The sequence below is a fragment of the Phocoena sinus genome, chromosome 11 (genome assembly GCF_008692025.1).
Source record: "Phocoena sinus isolate mPhoSin1 chromosome 11, mPhoSin1.pri, whole genome shotgun sequence".
Lineage (NCBI taxonomy): Eukaryota > Metazoa > Chordata > Mammalia > Artiodactyla > Phocoenidae > Phocoena > Phocoena sinus.
Genome location: NC_045773.1, coordinates 66,244,231 through 66,262,120, shown reverse-complemented (window position 1 = coordinate 66,262,120; position 17,890 = coordinate 66,244,231). Strand labels below are relative to the sequence as shown.

The window sequence follows — 17,890 nt, the reverse complement described above, 5'->3', positions numbered from 1 at the left end:
GAACCTGAGTTTTTGTTCTAGTATCACCAGAGAGCCATTTTCTTTAAGTAATTTATTTGATTTTTCTAAACCTGATTCATCATCTGTAAAATGAAAATAATGTTCACTCCACCTACCTCACAGGATTGGTTTGACTATCAACTGAAATAAAGTATGTGAGAGCACTTAAAAATGTATTAATACCACATCATGTAAACAGGCTTAAAACTAAATATATGAAATCTGGATGTATATAGAAGAGAATCAGGGGAAAGTATTTTCAAAAGGATTACCAGAAGATTCTTTTTTTTAAATTGATGTTTGCTGCTTTTATTATATAGCTGTACTTTTTTTTAGAAGATTCTTTTCAATAGGAAGTTCTCCTGAAATATTAAAATGTTTTTTTATTTAATGAAAAATTTCAAATATACCGAATCAGAGTTAATACAATATGTATACCTCACCTAGATTTGGCTAGCTTACATTTTCCTACATTGGAAAGAAATAAAATGTTATAGATACAACTTAATGTCTCACTTCCGCCCTTCATGTAATTTAAGTTTGTATACAATAATTCATTGTTAGCTAGAGTACACTCAATTTTTTCCCCATTTGCTTCTAGAGAAAAGGAAACCAAAATCTAGACCAAAATCCTGTTTAGGGATCATATCCTAGAGCTTCTGATAAATTTTCAACTTACAAAGAGCTAAGTTTCCACACAATCCATGGGCAAGCTTGTAGCAAGAAACGCTTTAATTACCAAGACAGGCTTTCAACACTCAAGTGCTATTCTTAAAAATGAAAGTAGGCACCTAACTTATTCAGCTTTTTAGAGCACTTGATTTTCCCCCAGCTATGATGCAATTAAATTGGGTTGATTCCTGAAGGATGCCTCAGATTCCACCCTGCTTAAATGGGTGAGTAGGAAAAGAGACTCATTGCATAAATTCTCCGTAATGGGGCACTCTAGGGTGGCAGTCACACTCTGCTTTTTTGTCCGTTGATATATATAAAATGACAGCGAATGCTGGCCGGAAAGACAGGTTTAAATCCCACCCAGTCCCCTACCTCCTGGCAGTGTGAAACTGAGCAAGTTATGCCTAAGCTTTTGAAGCCTCAGTTTCCTCATCTGTAACAGGAGGATTAATCTAAGCAGGGATCAGCAAACTTTCTGTGAAGGGCTAAAAAGTAAATATTTTGAGCTTTGTGGGTCACAGTCTCTGCCACTATAGCAGGAAAGCAGCCACATAGACAGTATGTAAACAAATGGGCACGATGGCTGTGTTTCAAAATTTTATTTACAAAAACAGGCAGTGGTTCAGATTTGACCAGTCTGCCACCCTTGATCTAAAAACAGTAAAGTTTCTAGCACAGTGAGTGCTCAATAAATGGTTAATTGCTATTATTATTGTTGCTATTGTTTTCATTAAAAGTTAAAAAGAACCTGACAATTTACCAAGAGCCTTCACATCCATTAACTCAACAGTCTTCTAGCCTTGTGAGGTAAGAAGAATTATTAACAACCTTGTTTTCTAGATTAAGAAAGCAGGGCTCAGAAAGATTAAGGATCTCATCCATGGTTACAGCTGATAAGCAGCAGAGCCAGAATGTGAATCTGTCTTCTGACTCCAAGCCTGAGACTATTTTTCTTATACCATTACCAAGTTAGATGTACTAAACTGATTAAATAAGTGGAGGTTTTTTGTGATAGATTCATATAACTGTGGTATATAAGCGAAGCTAATTAACTGGATATTTTATTTATTAAGAACATTTATGCCTTCTGGGCAAAATAGGTGCTGAGGTGTCAGAAAGCCCTCCACATTAAGTCAAGATCTAATCATCGTACCATCATTCCTGGGACCCAGAGGATAAGTAAGATTTTGAAGACCAGAAGAAGCCGGGCTAGTTGCTTCTTTCTCTTGGGCTGCAGCTGAGGCTTCATCCATCAGGCAGCTGGCCTCCTGCCACAGTAACCTGTCGCTCTCAGTGCCACGGTGAACATTCATCCTTGGACTGTGTATCCTGAACTGTCTGCTTGATCAGGGAGAAATCCTGGAAGACAGGAATATGCATGATTTAGAACTCTCTCCTAACTAGAGGACTGACAGACAGCTCTCTCTCTCTTTTTTTTTTTTTTTTTTTCAGTACGCGGGCCCCTCACTGTTGTGGGCTCTCCCATTGTGGAGCACAGGCTCCGGACGCACAGCCTCAGTGGCCATGACTCACAGGCCCAGCTGCTCCGCGGCATGTGGGATCTTCCCAGACCGGGGCACGAACCCGTGTCCCCTGCATCGGCAGGCGGACTCTCAACCACTGCGCCACCAGGGAAGCCCACCACTGTTAACTCTTAATTCCAAACATCTGCTGATAACAAACATGTTATTTCTGTAAACCAAACCTGTAGTTTTAGAACTAAAAACTGTACAGTTTTCTAATGGACCTTTTGTACTGACTAAAAGCACTTTTATCAGCTAGGTTTCTTTTTTTAAAATCTCTCAAAATTATAGAGAAGTTTCTGGTAGTCTCTTCAGATTATCAACAAATTAGTCAACATATACAGTCAGCATATATTTTCCAAACACCTACTGCGTGGAAGGCACATGGCACTTTGTGCCAGCACTGCGGGACACAAAGGATTGAGCAACATTTTCAAGGGTTAGCCCTAAGCTCCGACTGGTTAGGTGGGGATATATGAAAAAGATAAGCAAATTTATGTAATAAATACAGAATAAGTGATTCAAACCAGTGGTTCCAGATTCTCGGGCCTATCTTTACAGTGGGGTCTGGGAATTTATAATTTTTAAAAAAGTCAACTTCTCAGGTAGCTCTCATGTGGCATTCAGGTTTTAAGATAAACATAAAAGTTAGAGAAAATCACCTCTAGATTGTATGGTTGGGAAAAGGAAGTCTTCATATGAGACAAAATCTGAGCTGGGCTCTGAAGTAAAGATAAGATTTTCTCCTCAACTTTTTATTTTGAAACTTTTCAAATCTACAGGAAAATGGAAAAAATCATTACAATCAGTAAAATCTTATATATCCGCCAGACTTACCAATGATTATCTGCCTCATTTGTGTGAGCCTGTGCTCTCCCACCACACACGTTTTTCTGAATCACTTTAAAGTTACAGACATCACAACACTTCACCCAGTTACTTTAGCAAGCATATTCTGAGAACATTCTCTTAAAAAACACAACAGTACTGTTTTCACATTTAAGAAAATGAACAATTCCATAATACTAATATATAACCCATAATCAAATTTACACAACTGGCCTCATATTTTCTTTCAGAACCTTTTTTTTTGGATCCATAATTCAATCAAGGCTCATTCCTTACATTTGGTTTTTCTGAGTCTTTTAATCTTGCATATTCCATACCACCACCACCCCCCGCAATTTGGGGGGGGACTGTTTTGTTTTACATGAAATTGACTTTTTAAAAAAGCCTAGGTCCGAAAAGGGAACCCTCCTACACTGTTGGTAGGGATGTAAATTAGTGCAGCTACTATGGAAAGCAGTATGGAGGTTCCATGCTAAAAATAGAGCTACCATATGATCCTCTCCTGGGCATATATTCAGAAAAGACAAAAACTCTAATTCAAAAAGATACATGCACCCAAATGTTTACAGCAGCACTATTTACAATAGCCAAGACATGGAAACTACCCAAGGGCCCATCAACAGATGACTGGTAGATATCTACACACACACAATGGAATATTATTCAGCCATAAAAAAGAATGAAATATTGCCATTTGCAGCAACATGGTTAGACCTAGAGAATATCATACTAAGTAAGCCAAAGACAAATATTATAATACCACTTATATGTGGAATTTGAAAAATAATACAAATGAACCTATATACAAAACAGAGACAGACTCACAGACATGGAAAACAAACTTAAGGCTATCAAAGGGGAAAGGGGGGGAGGATAAATTAGGAGTATGGGATTAACAGATACAAACTACTATACATAAAATAGATAAGCAACAAGGATTCACTATATAACACACAACTATATTCAGTATCTTATAATAACTGTAATGGAAAATAATCTGAAAAAACATAATTGAATCACTTTGCTGTACACCTAAAACTAACACAATATTGTAAACAGACTATATTTCAATAAAAAAAAAAAATAATAAAATATTTTTAAAATTTAAAGTCTAGGTCAGTTCTAACATCCATCTGATTGTTTCCACGTGATTAGATACAAATTTAATTTTCTTAAACAAGAATATGTACATGTATAGGTGACAGGTGAGTCCTTCCAAATGCCATCACATCAGAGGCACATAATGCCAGGCTATCCCACTACAGGGGATAAGTTTGATCATGTGGTTAAAGTGGTGACTATAGGTCTATCCATTGTAAAGAGAGATCTAATACCCTATCTCCCAATAACTTTTCACCCAGTGGTTTTAGCATCTATTGATGATTCTTGCCTGAATCAATTATTACATTTGGGACTACAAAATGATGACTTTCTAATTTTATCATTCCTCCTACATTTATTGTCTAGCATTCTTCTGTTAAGTAGAACTACTTCTTCACTCTCCCTTTATCTTCCTTTTAAGTATTATTATGAACTCAAAGATCTGTTTTAATCTAATGTATTATAACAATCCATTACCATCATTTTTTTTCAAATTGTCCGATTTTTGGTTCAAATTGTCCCAGGTGGGACTTCCCTGGTGGCACAGTGGTTAATACTCTTTGCTCCCAATGCAGGGGGCCTGGGTTCGATCCCTGGTCAGAGAACTAGATCCCACATGCATGCCGCAACTAACTCACATGACACAACTAAGGAGCCTGTGAGCCAAAACTAAGGAGCCCACATGCCACAACTAAGGAGCCCGCCTGCCACAACCAAATAGACCCAGCACAACCAAATAAAATAAATAAATAAATAGACCCAGTTATGGCTAATATGGTTCCCTTCAAGACTTCATCTGTGTCATTTAACCCCAATTCTACTGGCTGATGAGGCTACTTCCTGTACAAGATTTTTCTTTTTTTAATGAAAGTTCATAGCAGCTTTATTTATTTGCGTGAGAGGAATTTCATTTTATTTTATTCTATTCTATTTTATTTTGTACAAGATTTGTCTAAGCTCACCTTTTACCATCTCTGACCCAGACCTAGAATCAGCTATTCCTCCCTGGAGCCTTTGTTCCTTTTAGTGGACAAAAGAATTTATAAATCAGGATCTGAGCACTAGGTGTCTTCATAGCTATTGAGATGTCATCGTCTCCTGAAATGGTCTAGAAGCAAAGTTGGGGATTAAAAAAAAAAAAAAAAAAGTTTATATTGATATTTTCAACTCAAATTCAACATTATGGTTTTTTTTACTTACTTTATATTAGTACTATATCTTTTCTCTCACAATGAAAATCTTGGTTAATAAACTAGTTTTTAAATTATAACATTAATATTACTAACAATAAACCTACTGAGTTTAAGTCTTTTGGGGGTCAATTCTTTTTGTCCTTAAAGTATACCCCACTAGGGATGTACAGTCAGTTCAAGTTATTTTATTTTTATTTTTTCTCTGTATGCCCTGTAATTTAGGTTCATTTTTTAACAATTATAGCTTATTTTTCATTATTTTTAAATTTAATTTTTGAATATGTAAAACATTTACATTCTTCAAAAGTTCAAGTGTTACAAAAAAGGAACACTCAGAAAAGTGTCTCTCCCTTCCCCTTTCCCTCCAATATTTTCCTATCTATTCCCTACAGATAACTAGTTTTATTTGTTTATCTTTCATGTTTCTATTTATAGAAATAAGCATAATGTGTGTATACACATATGAATTCTTAATTCTTCTTTTTCTTATACAAAAGATGGAATACCATATCCAGTTCTGTACTTTGCTATTTGTACTTAACAATATATCTCAAATTCACTCCATAGGAGTGATTAGAAGTCTTCCTCATTCTTTTTAATGGCTGTTTAATACTCCATTCTTAGATGTTAATAGGTAGAACTTTGATAGAGAAAAAAGGAAAGAGCATTTTAGACAGGGTGAATGGTATATAATAAGCAGGAGAGTAAGCGTGAACAGGCTTTATACTATATGAAGGAGTGCAGGCTGTGGGGAGAGCAACCAGCTTAGAGTGAAGGGTGGGAGAAATCAGAATCACCATACCATACGACTTCAGGGAACCCCATACACACCATCATTTAAGGAGCTGTACAATGCACAACTTAGATGGCTGTATACAACAGCCCTATAAGATAAGGTTGAAAACCAAGCTGGAGCTAGCTTACAGAGGCCTTGAGTTATAAAGTAAAATAGAGTTAGGACTTTGTCTTGTAGCCAAAGTTTTTACACAGAGAAGTGTCACGTTCAACATGTTGCTTTAAGATAAATACAACCGCAGATGGACTAGAAGAGTAAGAGGTTATTGGAATTGTCTAGGCATGAAAGGATCTCTGTGGGTTGACAGCAAGAAGGGTAGTACCTAAGACACAGTCCTGCCTACTTTCAAAGAGCTTACAATCCTATTGTTGAGAATGTGAAACACAAGAGTTACAAAATACAGAAAAGTGATATTTCAGGATCAGAAGAGACCTTAGTGATTATTTTGTCCAGTGGTTCTCAAGTCTAGCTGATAATCAGAATCACCTAGCAGAACTTGTTAAAAACATTCTGTGGCCCTATTCCCCAGAGATTCTGATTTAGTAGGTCTAGGGTGGATCTGAGAATGTGAATTTTTTTTTTTCATGTGGGATCTTAGTTCCCTGACCAGGGATCGAACCCGTGCCCCTGCAGTGGAAGCGCGGAGTCTTAACCACTGGACTGCCGGGGAAGTCCCAAGAATGTGAATTTTTAACAAACTCCTCAGCTGATCCTGTGGACTGGCTATGTTTGGGAACAACTCATCTGGTGTACCCGTTCATCTCACGAATAAGAGACTGAATCACAACAACACTCTTTTTAAAGAATATCCTAGGAGATCACAAACTTAGAGTAGGGAGGCCTTTTCAATCAAGAGCAAAACACCCAAAATCTAAAAAAGAAGAGAAAGACAAATCTAACTACAAACATTTTTTTAAACTTTTGTATGGCAAGGAATCCTATAAAGGAAAAAAAATACTTGAAAAACTGTATTTGCAACAGACTTTTACAAAGAGTTATTATCACAATATTCAAGGGCTTATGAAAATGCATGAAACTAACCCAACAGAAAAATGCGCAAAGGATGGGCAGAAAAGGGAAATACCCAAGAACTTGGTGAAACTACATTAATAGGCTAGGAAATAGAATTTAAGGCAAAAAAACTACACAAGTTGGGCAAGGCATAACATTTGAATATATCTGTTGCCAGAACCATTTCTCTTCCTCATTTCTACCTTGGAAGAAAGCCGTAACAAGAGAAGAGATAAAGGAGAGAAGAGGGCATTCCAATTCCACAGAAAGGCAGGAACGCCTCTGATTCCACATCTCTTCTCCTTCATTTTCCTCTACGAATTGCTGAGGCCAGGCAAGCTGGCAGATAAAAGCACAAGCACAGAGCTTCCCTGGTGGCGCAGTGGTTGAGAGTCCGCCTGCCGATCCAGGGGACATGGGTTCGTGCCCCGGTCCGGGAAGATCCCACATGCCGCGGAGCGGCTGGGCCCGTGAGCCATGGCCACTGAGCCTGTGCGTCCAGGGACTGTGCTCCACAACTGGAGAGGCCACAGCAGTGAGAGGCCCTCGTACCGCAAAAAAAAAAAAAAAAAAGGCACAAGGACAATAGTGACAAGATTATAACCGCTTGGATATATTTTCCTCTTCTCTACTTGACATCCCTAACTTACCGCCCTTAGTACCTTTTTGTCAATATAACTTAAGCCCAAGAACAGCTTTTGCGCCAGAAGAGACTATATTACAGTTACTTGGATTTAAATTAAGACTTAAGACCTTACATTCAATTTATAACTGCCTAAAGGCCTTTAAACAGTTTCCTTTACAACTTTATCAAATTACCTATTAAAAAAAGACTTAAATAACAATAACATTTTTACTCACTACTCAGTTTAAAAGATAAAATAAGACAAATATAGTTTAATCCCCTAAAACCACGATCCTAAGTTTGATATTGCCAAACATTTTAAACTATACTTATCATCTTAATATGTTCTTTTCTTGTTTTAGCACTTTAATTGCCTCCCAAGCAAATCTTTAAGTACTCAAAAAACCTTTAGTAAATACTAAAAAAGTAAACTTTTGAATCTAGTATATCTCAAGAAGTTCTTAAATATTGCAACACCCTTTCAAAATGCAAAGTTTTCTTATATCCTTAAACTAATAATCAAATCTAAACCCAGTTACTCAAGAACACATTTTACACTGGAACCAAATCAATCAGTTGAGATTCTTCAATATGCCGAATCACCACAAACATTCCGTCTTAAGTCCAGATGGACTTAAACTTCACTGATTTAACATATATCATGTGCTACATATTATTCTAAGTACTTTATATTATTTAACTTAATACTCAAAGAAAAAACTTTTATGAAGTAGGTACTATTATTACCCCTATTTACAGATGAGGAAACTGAGGAAGAAAGAGGTTAAGTTCCCACAGTCACATAGCTAATAAATAGTAGAGCCAGGCTTCAAAATCCAGGCTTCTGGCTCCGGAGTCAAATGCATGTTACCCTTAAGCTGTGTTACCTCTCCTTATAGGTCTGATTTACTTCATGAATTCTACGTAAGTTTCACAGGTTTGGAGATATGATTTCAAGCCCAAGGTCTGGAGCCAGGACATATGACCTTTCTGTGCCAGTAACAGGCACACCTAGCACCTTTTCTGTTTAAATAGTTGCTTTGAGATGACCTCTAAATCAATTAACTCCAGATAGGGGCTGATTTTACAATCTGAGTTCCCCAAGTTCAAATTAAGACCTTACCTAATTCTGCTGTAACTTTCAACTTTGTTACCTAAAAACAGGGTAGATCAAATTCTGTAATTTCCACACAGGTGCTTCTATCTTTTGATGGATTCAACTAGTTATGGTCATTCTAATGACACCTTTAAGCTAGGAACAATCCAAGGTACATAACAGACCAGGCAAAGCTCATGACTCCTAAGAAAAAGCCAGTCAACATATGAGGTCCCTAATGTCCAGGGCACTCTTCTGCTTGCTATTATCTAAAACTCTCTATAGGAAAAGATACACAAGCTGTTAAAGATTACTTAATGGCAAACTTCCAGGAAATATCCAAGAGATATACTATTAGCAATAATGTCTTTAAACAGTACAAGGGAGTGCAATTAAAAATTTTTTAATGTATTACTCAATACAGTAGGCCATTTTATAAGAAAGAGCTAAGTTTTTGTACAGTAAGAAAAGATCAGAAGGTCTTAGGGGACAGATCCATGGATCAGTACTGTAGCAATAGAACAAACATTGAAAATTCTGGAGACAATCCAAAATCACTGTGTCAGAAGATGGTTCAAGGACCAGTATCAATTAGCATCAAAAGTTTTCACTGACTCTTAGCAAAAATGAGGACAGTGGAGATGATGTAACACATGGGGGCAGGCACACACACACACAATTACCCCAGTTCTAAGACATGTGACATTGCCTAAGACATCAATATAATAACAGCGTTTCAGGAAAGCACTATTAAATACATACATGATTTTAAGATACAGCCTGATTTCAAAAATATTAAAATGTGAATTGAAAATTATGGTATATATTAGTGTAATGCTTTCTTGGTACCTAAATTAAATCTTTACTTCTTTTCTGATATTAATGTCTTTTCTTTTACAACATAATGGTGACAGAAAATGATAGTCAGATTTTTTTTTTTTAATGTCCTAAAAGGCTGGCAACCTGATGATGGGCTCCCAATTTCCCCCCACAATTTTACCAATCATAAATCTCAAAAAAAATCTGGGTCCCAAATCACCTTCCATCTAGGACTACAAAAACACTTCTATTAGTTCAGTCCATCCTACCTAAAAAATCCCAAAATAAGGAATCTCTTGCTTAGCTCACCCTATTGGTGGCCAGCAATCCTCAAGGGAAAAACTTTTTTTTTTTTCCTTGTGCCAAGTTGAAGTCTGCCTTCCTCCCCACACCCACCGTGACTTCCACGCATTGGCAAGTCCTATGCCCTGGAATAATGCAATTATCAGAATGGAATGGGTAAAACAGAAAACAAAAACCAAAAAAAAACCCATTTGTTTGAAGACATTAGACAACTAGTAAGATAGCCAAGACTGCAGAGAAGCTGTGATGGTCAGTTTTATACGGCAACCCTTGAGGTTACAGTCCTAGTCATTCAATCAAACACTAATCTACCTGTTACTGTGAAGGTATTTGGTAGATGTGATTAAAGTCTTTAATCATTTTAGTTTAAGTAAGGAAGATTATCCTAGATAATGTGGGTGGGCCTGATCCAACAATTGAAAGGCTTTAAGGGCAGAACTGAGGTTTCTCTGAGGAAGAAGAAATTTGACTGGAATGCAGCTTCAACTCCTGCCCAAGAGTCCCAGCCTGCGTTCCTGATGGCCTAGTCCAGTCTCCACAATGTATACACCAACTCCCTTCAATAAGCAGCTTAATATATACGTGTGTATATTTATATACAAATAGATAGATGACATAGATTATTTTGATGATATATAAATACTACACAGAACCATATTCCATAATTAAAACCGTCCTTCAAAGAAAACTTCAGGACCAAGTGGCCTGACTAGCAAATTCTTCCACGCCTTTAAGGAAGAAATTACATCAATCTTATACAAATGCTTCCAGAGAACAGAAAAAGAGAACCTATATCCCAATTCATTTTCTGAGGCCAGCATAATGCTGACCCAAAACCTGACAAGAACATTACCAAAAAGCATTACAGATGACTTTTTCTCATAAGCACAAAATCCTATACAAATTATTAAAAAATCAAACCCAGATACATCAAAAAGGATAATACATATGGCAAAGGTTGACTTAACATTCTAAAATCAATATAATTCATATGCTGAAAGGCTAACAAAGTTTTAGAATAATAACTAAAATAGCATGAAACAGTACTTAAAAAGGGCAGGTTGACACAATAAATATAGTCACAGAAAAAAAGATTAAAAATATAAACAACTATTCTCCCTTAATTGTAGGCTTATCATATGTGATTTTTAAAAACTGTTTTATTGAGTATGCCAAAGTCTCTAAAATGAATGTGTTATTACTTTTAAAATGAGAAAGGAAAATGTATCTGTAAAAACAGGGAACTCTTCAAGAAAATGTTGGAGTATTTTTTTTTTGGAGTATTTTTAAAGCTTAGAACAGTTTAAAAGAAATTTTTTAAAGTTTCAGAAGAAAATGATATATTACTAAAGAGATTTGGACATTTTTCCATCTAGATTAAAGAAGAAATATTAGGAATATAAGACAAATTAGGAATTCAGGTTAAAAACATGAAATAGTTTCTCAAGCAGATTATTCAATAGGATGACAGAATAATCTTGGTAGCTTTAAATCCAACACAAGGGCTTAATGTGGAGGCATGGTGTGCTTCCTAGGGTACTCAACAGCAAGCATGGTTCTAAGGAACAGGCAGAAGGTAGGACAGGTGGGTAGCACAGGATAAAGGATGATGCTGGAATCCCAAGTGAGAGGGTGCTCAACAATTAGGGCAATGGAACATTCAGATTACCTGACATTTAATTCCCTAAACAGATTGTTATGAGCTAAATTAAACTGTGTTTCCCTCAAAATTCATATGTTGAAGTCCATTACCCTAAATCCTCAGAATGTGACTGGAAATAGGGCCTTAAAGAGGTGATTAAGATTAAATGAAGTCATTAGGGTGGGCCCTAATCCAATACAAATGGTGTCCTTTTAAGTAGAGGAGATGAGGACACATACAGGCACAGAGGGAAGACTGACCATGTGAAGACACAGGGAGGAGAAGGCAGCCACCTCCAAGCCAAGGAGAGAGGCCTCAGAAGAAACCAACCCTGCCAACACCTTGAACTTGGGCTTCCAGCCTCCAGGATTGTGGGAAAATAAATTTCTGTTGTTTAAGTCACACAGTTTGTGGTACTTTGTTAGGGCAGTCCTAGCAAACTAATACACAGATACGACTGCAAAAATTAAATTTTACCCTCTCCCACAAAAAAAGAGATTTAGGGCAAACACACTGAAGGCGTCTTACATGGTGTTAAGGTATGGACTGTGATCTTCATATAGAAGTGTAGATCATTAGCTGTTTTATTCTAAGGAAGGTGAGCTTTCTTTAATAATCTTCTTAACCAAATCATGTCACAGATCTTTCTACTACACCCCAGTACTTTCCAAAATGTTAGTAAGCCCCGCCTCCATGTTATAGTAAGAACAGAGATAGTTTAATTTATATCTATACTTATCATAAAAGCCTTAATATTTCAATGCTGGAAAGGACAATCTGAATCTAAAGAAAATATCTTCTTAAATTAAAATATTTAGAAAAAAACAGTTAACAGCCAGCATCTCCTGGGAACTCACAATAGTCAGGTGCAAATCAAAGCATTTTACATGAATTAACCCAATCCTAATAACCCTCTGAGGTAGGTACTATTACAACCTCTTTTTCGGAGACAAAGAAACTGATGAATATCCAAGCTAGTAAATGAAGGTACTAAGACTTAAACCCAGTTAAAACTGGCTCCAAAGCCCACATTCTTAACCACTGCCCAATGAAGTATAATGAGGGCACTATTGAGCATAAACTGTAATGGCTTTGGAGTCAGTTTAAATTTGAATGCTGGCTCTGCTACTTACACGGTGTATGACTTGGGCAAACTTAAGCTCTTTGTGTCTTAGATTCCTTGGCTATAAAATGGAGATAATTAAATGAGGCAATGGATGTAAAAACATTTAGCACAGTGTCTGGAACATAACAATGTCTACTAATTACTAAGTCCTTACTATTTCTAATTCTACTTTCACGAATATACAAGAACAATCCAACAATGTCTACTTTGGAATGGACTTCCCTGGTGGCGCAGTGGTTAAGAATCTGCCTGCCAATGCAGGGGACACAGGTTCGAACCCTGGCCCGGGAAGATCCCAATGCCATGGAGCAACTAAGCCCGTGCGCCACAACTACTGAGCCTGCGCTCTAGAGCCCATGAGCCACAACTACTGAGCCCCCTATAGCCACACCTACTAAGCCCACGCGCCTAGAGCCCGTGCTCCACAACAAGAGAAGCCACCACAATGAGAAGCCCGCACCCCTCAACAAAGAATAGCCCCCACTCACTGCAACTAGAGAAAGCCCACGCATAGCAACAAAGACCCAACACAGCCAAAAACATAAATAAAATAATAATTTTAAATTAAAAAAAAAAAGAATCCACCTGCCAATGCAGGTGACACGGGTTCGAGCCCTGGTCTGGGAAGATCCCACATGCTGCGGAGCAACTAAGCCCATGCGCCACAACTACTGAGGCTGCGGTCTAGAGCTGCGTGCCACAACTACTGAAGCCCACACGCCTAGAGCCTGTGCTCCGCAACAAAGAGAAGGCCATGCACCACAACGAAGAGTAGCCCCTGCTCGCCGCAACTAGAGAAAGCCAGGGCGCAACAACAAAGACCCAAATGCCACCATAAATAAATAAATAAATAAATGTATTTAAAGAAACAAAAAACAATGTCTACTTTGGGGACTATAAGCAAAAAGAGCAAAGGGTTCTCTTCTTTCATCCATACTTCTTTCCTTCCTATGATTCCAGAAATGCATATACTATTCCAATAATCTCATTTCTCATAAGAAGTATATTGAATCAGATTAGCAGTTAGATCAGCCTTATATTCTGTCTCCCACAAAGATGATACCTAATAACTTGGGTAAGGACAACAGTACAGTTATGCGACAACTTCAAAAGATTCTGGACATTGCTCAAACATCTAACATTTAATAAAAATTCACCAATGTACTTACTTTAACCTTTACCAAAATTTAAAAAAAATACCGAGTTCATAACATTTCTTGGGATTACAAGATAACTATTTGCTCTTATTTGTTCTATTACTACTTATTCCAAGCTTCAGAGTTCCTTATTTTAGTGTTCCCAATCTTCCTGATTTATGTGGTTAGAAAATACTCTCCTTCAATCTCCATTTTTCCAACTACTGCTTCTGTACTCATGTGAAAGTGTCTCAGTTTTCTTTATCTACTTATAACTGAACTTCTCTAAGCCTTTTCCTTTTTTTTTTTTTTTTTTTTTGCGGTACGCAGGCCTCTCACTGTTATGGCCTCTCCCGTTGCGGAGCACAGGCTCCAGATGCAGGCTCAGCGGCCATGGCTCACGGGCCCAGCCGCTCCGCGGCATGTGGGATCTTCCCAGACCAGGCCACGAACCCGTGTCCCCTGCATCGGCAGGCGGACTCTCAACCACTGCGCCACCAGGGAAGCCCGCCTTTTCCATTTTTGAAGCATTTTTCTTGAGATGATTTAGTGGAAAAAACACTGGGCTAGGAGCCAGGAGTCCTCACTCTGCCGTCTCATCTCTCAGATTCCTCATCTTAAAAGGCAAGAGGATTGCAATAGATAAATTTGTAATAGGTTCCCTTATAGCTCTAAGCCTCATATTTCCATGACTCTGGGTCTTCCAACTAGAAATCATTCAGTATGCCAACAATTTCCCTAAACTTTACTCCAGTTAGCCAAGGAGGAGTAGGCATGTTCAGATTCAGGGGCAGAGTAAGACACAATAATCGGAAAGCCCAGGGCTATAGAAGGAAAGACATGGTATTTTGTGAATCAACAGAAAAAGATTAGTAAGAAAAATGAGATGCCAAGAAGAAACCAAAGACAGAAAAAAAGTCAGAAACACACAGTCTAACTCTAATCTCATCCCTACACATCTATTTGAAGAAGAACTAAAAAACAAAAAGCTTTGGGAGCAGAGGTTATCCAGCCCTCATATCTACCTCAAGGGAGCAAGGCAACTCTATGACATCTTTGCAATGTTGTTGCTAAAATGGCCTACTACAGTGTTTTGCACAAAACAGGCGTTACTGGGGTATCTGATGACTGAATTAATGTTCAGATGACCTGAAAGCCCTCATAAATGCTACTGGTACTGCTACATACCAGGAAATCTGAGAGCTCAAGGCAATGGGAAATACAAGGCACTGGCTGTCCTGGTTCTAAGGGGAAGGAGACTAAATTAGTTGGGAGGGGGGAAGATTTGGCCTAATGGCATAACTTATGAGCTGATGCTACTGGAAGCAGCTCCCAGAAGGTAAAAGGACAGATTACCAGGCACAGACCATCTCTAAGGCAATATTATAATATGTATGAAAGTATTTCCTACCATGGTGTCAGAGTCCAAGAAAGCACTATCTTTTCTAAAGTTTCCTTCCAAAGAGTCAGATCTTCTTGGCTTATGATTGGTTAGGGGGCAGGGGAGAGTAAATCAATAAAGGGATAAGGAAATTGGGCAGTTCTAAAAATTCTCAGGGCAACCCTATTTTGGTGTTTCTCAAAGTGTGGTCCCTGGATCACCAATAACAGACCAAGGGAGGGGGTGCTTGCTTAAAATGCAGACTCGGAAACCCATCACTGATCTCCAGAATCAAATTTCTGGGAGAGGTACAAATCAAAACCACATGAGATATCACCTCACACCTGTCAGAACAGCTATCATCAAAAAGAACACAAATAAAACATGTTAGCAAGGATGTGGAGAAAAAGGAACCCTTGTACACTGTTGGTGGGAATGTAAATTGGTGCAGCCACTGTGGAAAACAGTATGGAGGTTTCTCAAAAAACTAAAACAGAACTACCATATGACCCAGCAATTCCACTACTGGCTATATATCTGAAAAAAACAAAATCACTAATTGGAAAAGATTTATGTACCCTAATGTTCACAGCAGCATTATTTACAATTACCAAGATATGGAAGCAACCTAAGTGTCCAACAACAGATGAATGGATAAAGAAGATGTAGGATACACACACACACACACACAATGGACTACTACTCAATCATAAAAAAAGAATGAAATTTTGCCATTTGCAGCAACATGGATGGACCTGGAGGGCATTATGCTAAGTGAAAAGTCAGAGAAAGACGAATACTGTATGATATCACTTACATGTGTTATCTAAAAAAAATACAACACACCAATGAATATAACAATAAAGAAGCAGACTCACAGATACAGAGAAAAAACAAGTGGTTACCAGGTTGGGGTGGAATAATATACGGCTGGGGGAGTGGGAGGTACAAACTATTGGGTGTAAGGCTCAAAGATGTACTGTACAACACGGGGAGTAGAGCCAATATTTGGTAATAACTGTAAATGGAAAGTAACCTTTAAAAATTGTATAAACAATTTAAAAAATTATTTTAAAAAAATTCTGGGAGGGGTATTGGTACTTTTAAGGAGCAAACTTATGTTTGAGAACTACTGTCCCAGAATTTGGGTCGGGGGGTGGGGAAGAGGAGTTAAGGGTGGAGTTCTTCAACCGGATTCTTCAAATTCAACTGCTATAACTACAACACTGTTTGGAGGACCATTAAAAAAAGAACCTTAATTTCTCAGGTAACAGCTGCAGCTAGTTGTTTAACAGCTAACAGGGGCACAATTAAAGGGCCTGGAAAATTCATTTTCATAAACTGGTTAAACAGTTCCTTAGTCTGTTTATCCTGTTAGTTTGGTCACTGGTTTCTCCTTTAAAAATAAATCGGATCAATCCAGGAATTTTCAGAAAGAATCACAAACTCCAAAATAGGTTTTTTTTTTTTTGATAGTGCAGAACTAGGCTTTTAAACTCGAAAACACTGAACGCTATAAAAAGTAAGGTTTTATTTAAAAGAAAATTACCAGTTGAGGCTCCCCCAGCTCTTCTACACTCAGAGGCACTGATGAAAGCTAGTAATTTGTGGGTGGCAGAGAAGGAAGACTGAAGCAGGGGTGCAAAGAGCGAGAAGTCCGACCAACGACCTAATTTTTAATGATTCAGTTAACTGCCAGAAAGAACACGTCTGCAAATGTTTTATCAATAAACACTCCGGGGCTCTCATCATTCCTCTTCTGTTGGGATTAAAAACACCAAAGGCCTGCAGGAAAGTCAAGTTATACTTTAGTTGTCCCCACGACTGTGTTGACGATTTCCACACAAGGCGACCCCCCTTCTTCCCCGGATTACCAAGCTTTACCCTCAGCACGGAAACTGGCGCCTGGAACCCATTTGCCAACGTTGTGCCTCGAGATGACTGTCGCCCCGCGGGTTTTCAAACTGGGGGTCCGACCCGGCGGGCTGCCGCCCGAGCGGCGTCCTGAGGAGTCGGCCCCCTACCCACGACACAAAGGCACCTTCCGGGGCCAGGCCCGCTGCCGCACTCGGCCCGCCGGGTCTTCGAGGCGAACGGTCTCGTGCCGCCACTTACCTGAAGCTCCCCGCCGCGCTCTCGCGCTCGGGGGCCGAATCCGCCCGGGAGGCGCGCGCACACGGCGCCGCAAGCAGCCGCCCCTCGGACCGCCCGGGCCGCAGCGGCGCGCGCCCCCCAGCCCCCGCCCCGGCCCGCGCGGCCACACGGCTGAGTCACCCGGCGCTTCACGTTAAGAGTCCCCCTTCGGCGCGCGGGGCACGCCGGGAAGGCCGGGCTCCGGCCAACCCCCTGGGCAGCGCGCCACAGGGTGTCCCTTTTCCTCCCGACACGCCCCCGCGTCCCACGCAGGACGCTTTCACTGCTGCACAGCCGCGGTAGATCGATTTCTGAGCTGCGGATACCCTCTTTCAATTATTAAAAGTCTGAAACGGAAAAGTTAGTAGTTATCTGAATTGTGAAACAAGCTCGCGCAGCCCCGGGACAGCCAATGCTTTTAGAAAATTGTGGAGCCCGGATCTTTACATACGTTTGGAGGGAGGAGGTAGTGAGAATAATG

The 17,890-nt window shown here is 39.0% G+C and overlaps 2 protein-coding genes across 6 annotated transcripts in view; one reads left to right on the top strand and one right to left on the bottom strand.

The window, feature by feature from the left end:
- Positions 1 to 253, top strand: part of STK38 (serine/threonine kinase 38) — a 59,395-nt gene extending 59,142 nt beyond the window's left edge. The window contains exon 15 of the transcript XR_004352281.1: positions 248 to 253. The gene's annotated coding sequence lies outside the window, so the exon portion shown is untranslated. The remainder of the gene's footprint in view (positions 1 to 247) is intronic.
- The window catches only part of KCTD20 (potassium channel tetramerization domain containing 20), a 29,214-nt gene extending 11,684 nt beyond the window's left edge, over positions 1 to 17,530 (bottom strand). The window contains exons 1-4 of one of the 5 annotated variants that reach the window (XM_032649702.1): positions 17,161 to 17,302; positions 16,826 to 17,061; positions 2,861 to 2,974; positions 1,829 to 2,034 (exon numbers count right to left, since the gene is read on the bottom strand). In XM_032649702.1, coding sequence (XP_032505593.1) covers positions 1,829 to 1,988 — 160 coding nt within the window. In that variant the 5' untranslated portion in view covers positions 1,989 to 2,034; positions 2,861 to 2,974; positions 16,826 to 17,061; positions 17,161 to 17,302. Of the gene's footprint in view, positions 1 to 272; positions 363 to 1,828; positions 2,035 to 2,860; positions 2,975 to 16,825; positions 17,062 to 17,160 lie in introns of those variants that run through there. The other 4 variants (XM_032649705.1, XM_032649704.1, XM_032649706.1 and 1 more) reach the window with 4 other exon arrangements.
- Positions 17,531 to 17,890: the final 360 nt, after the last annotated feature.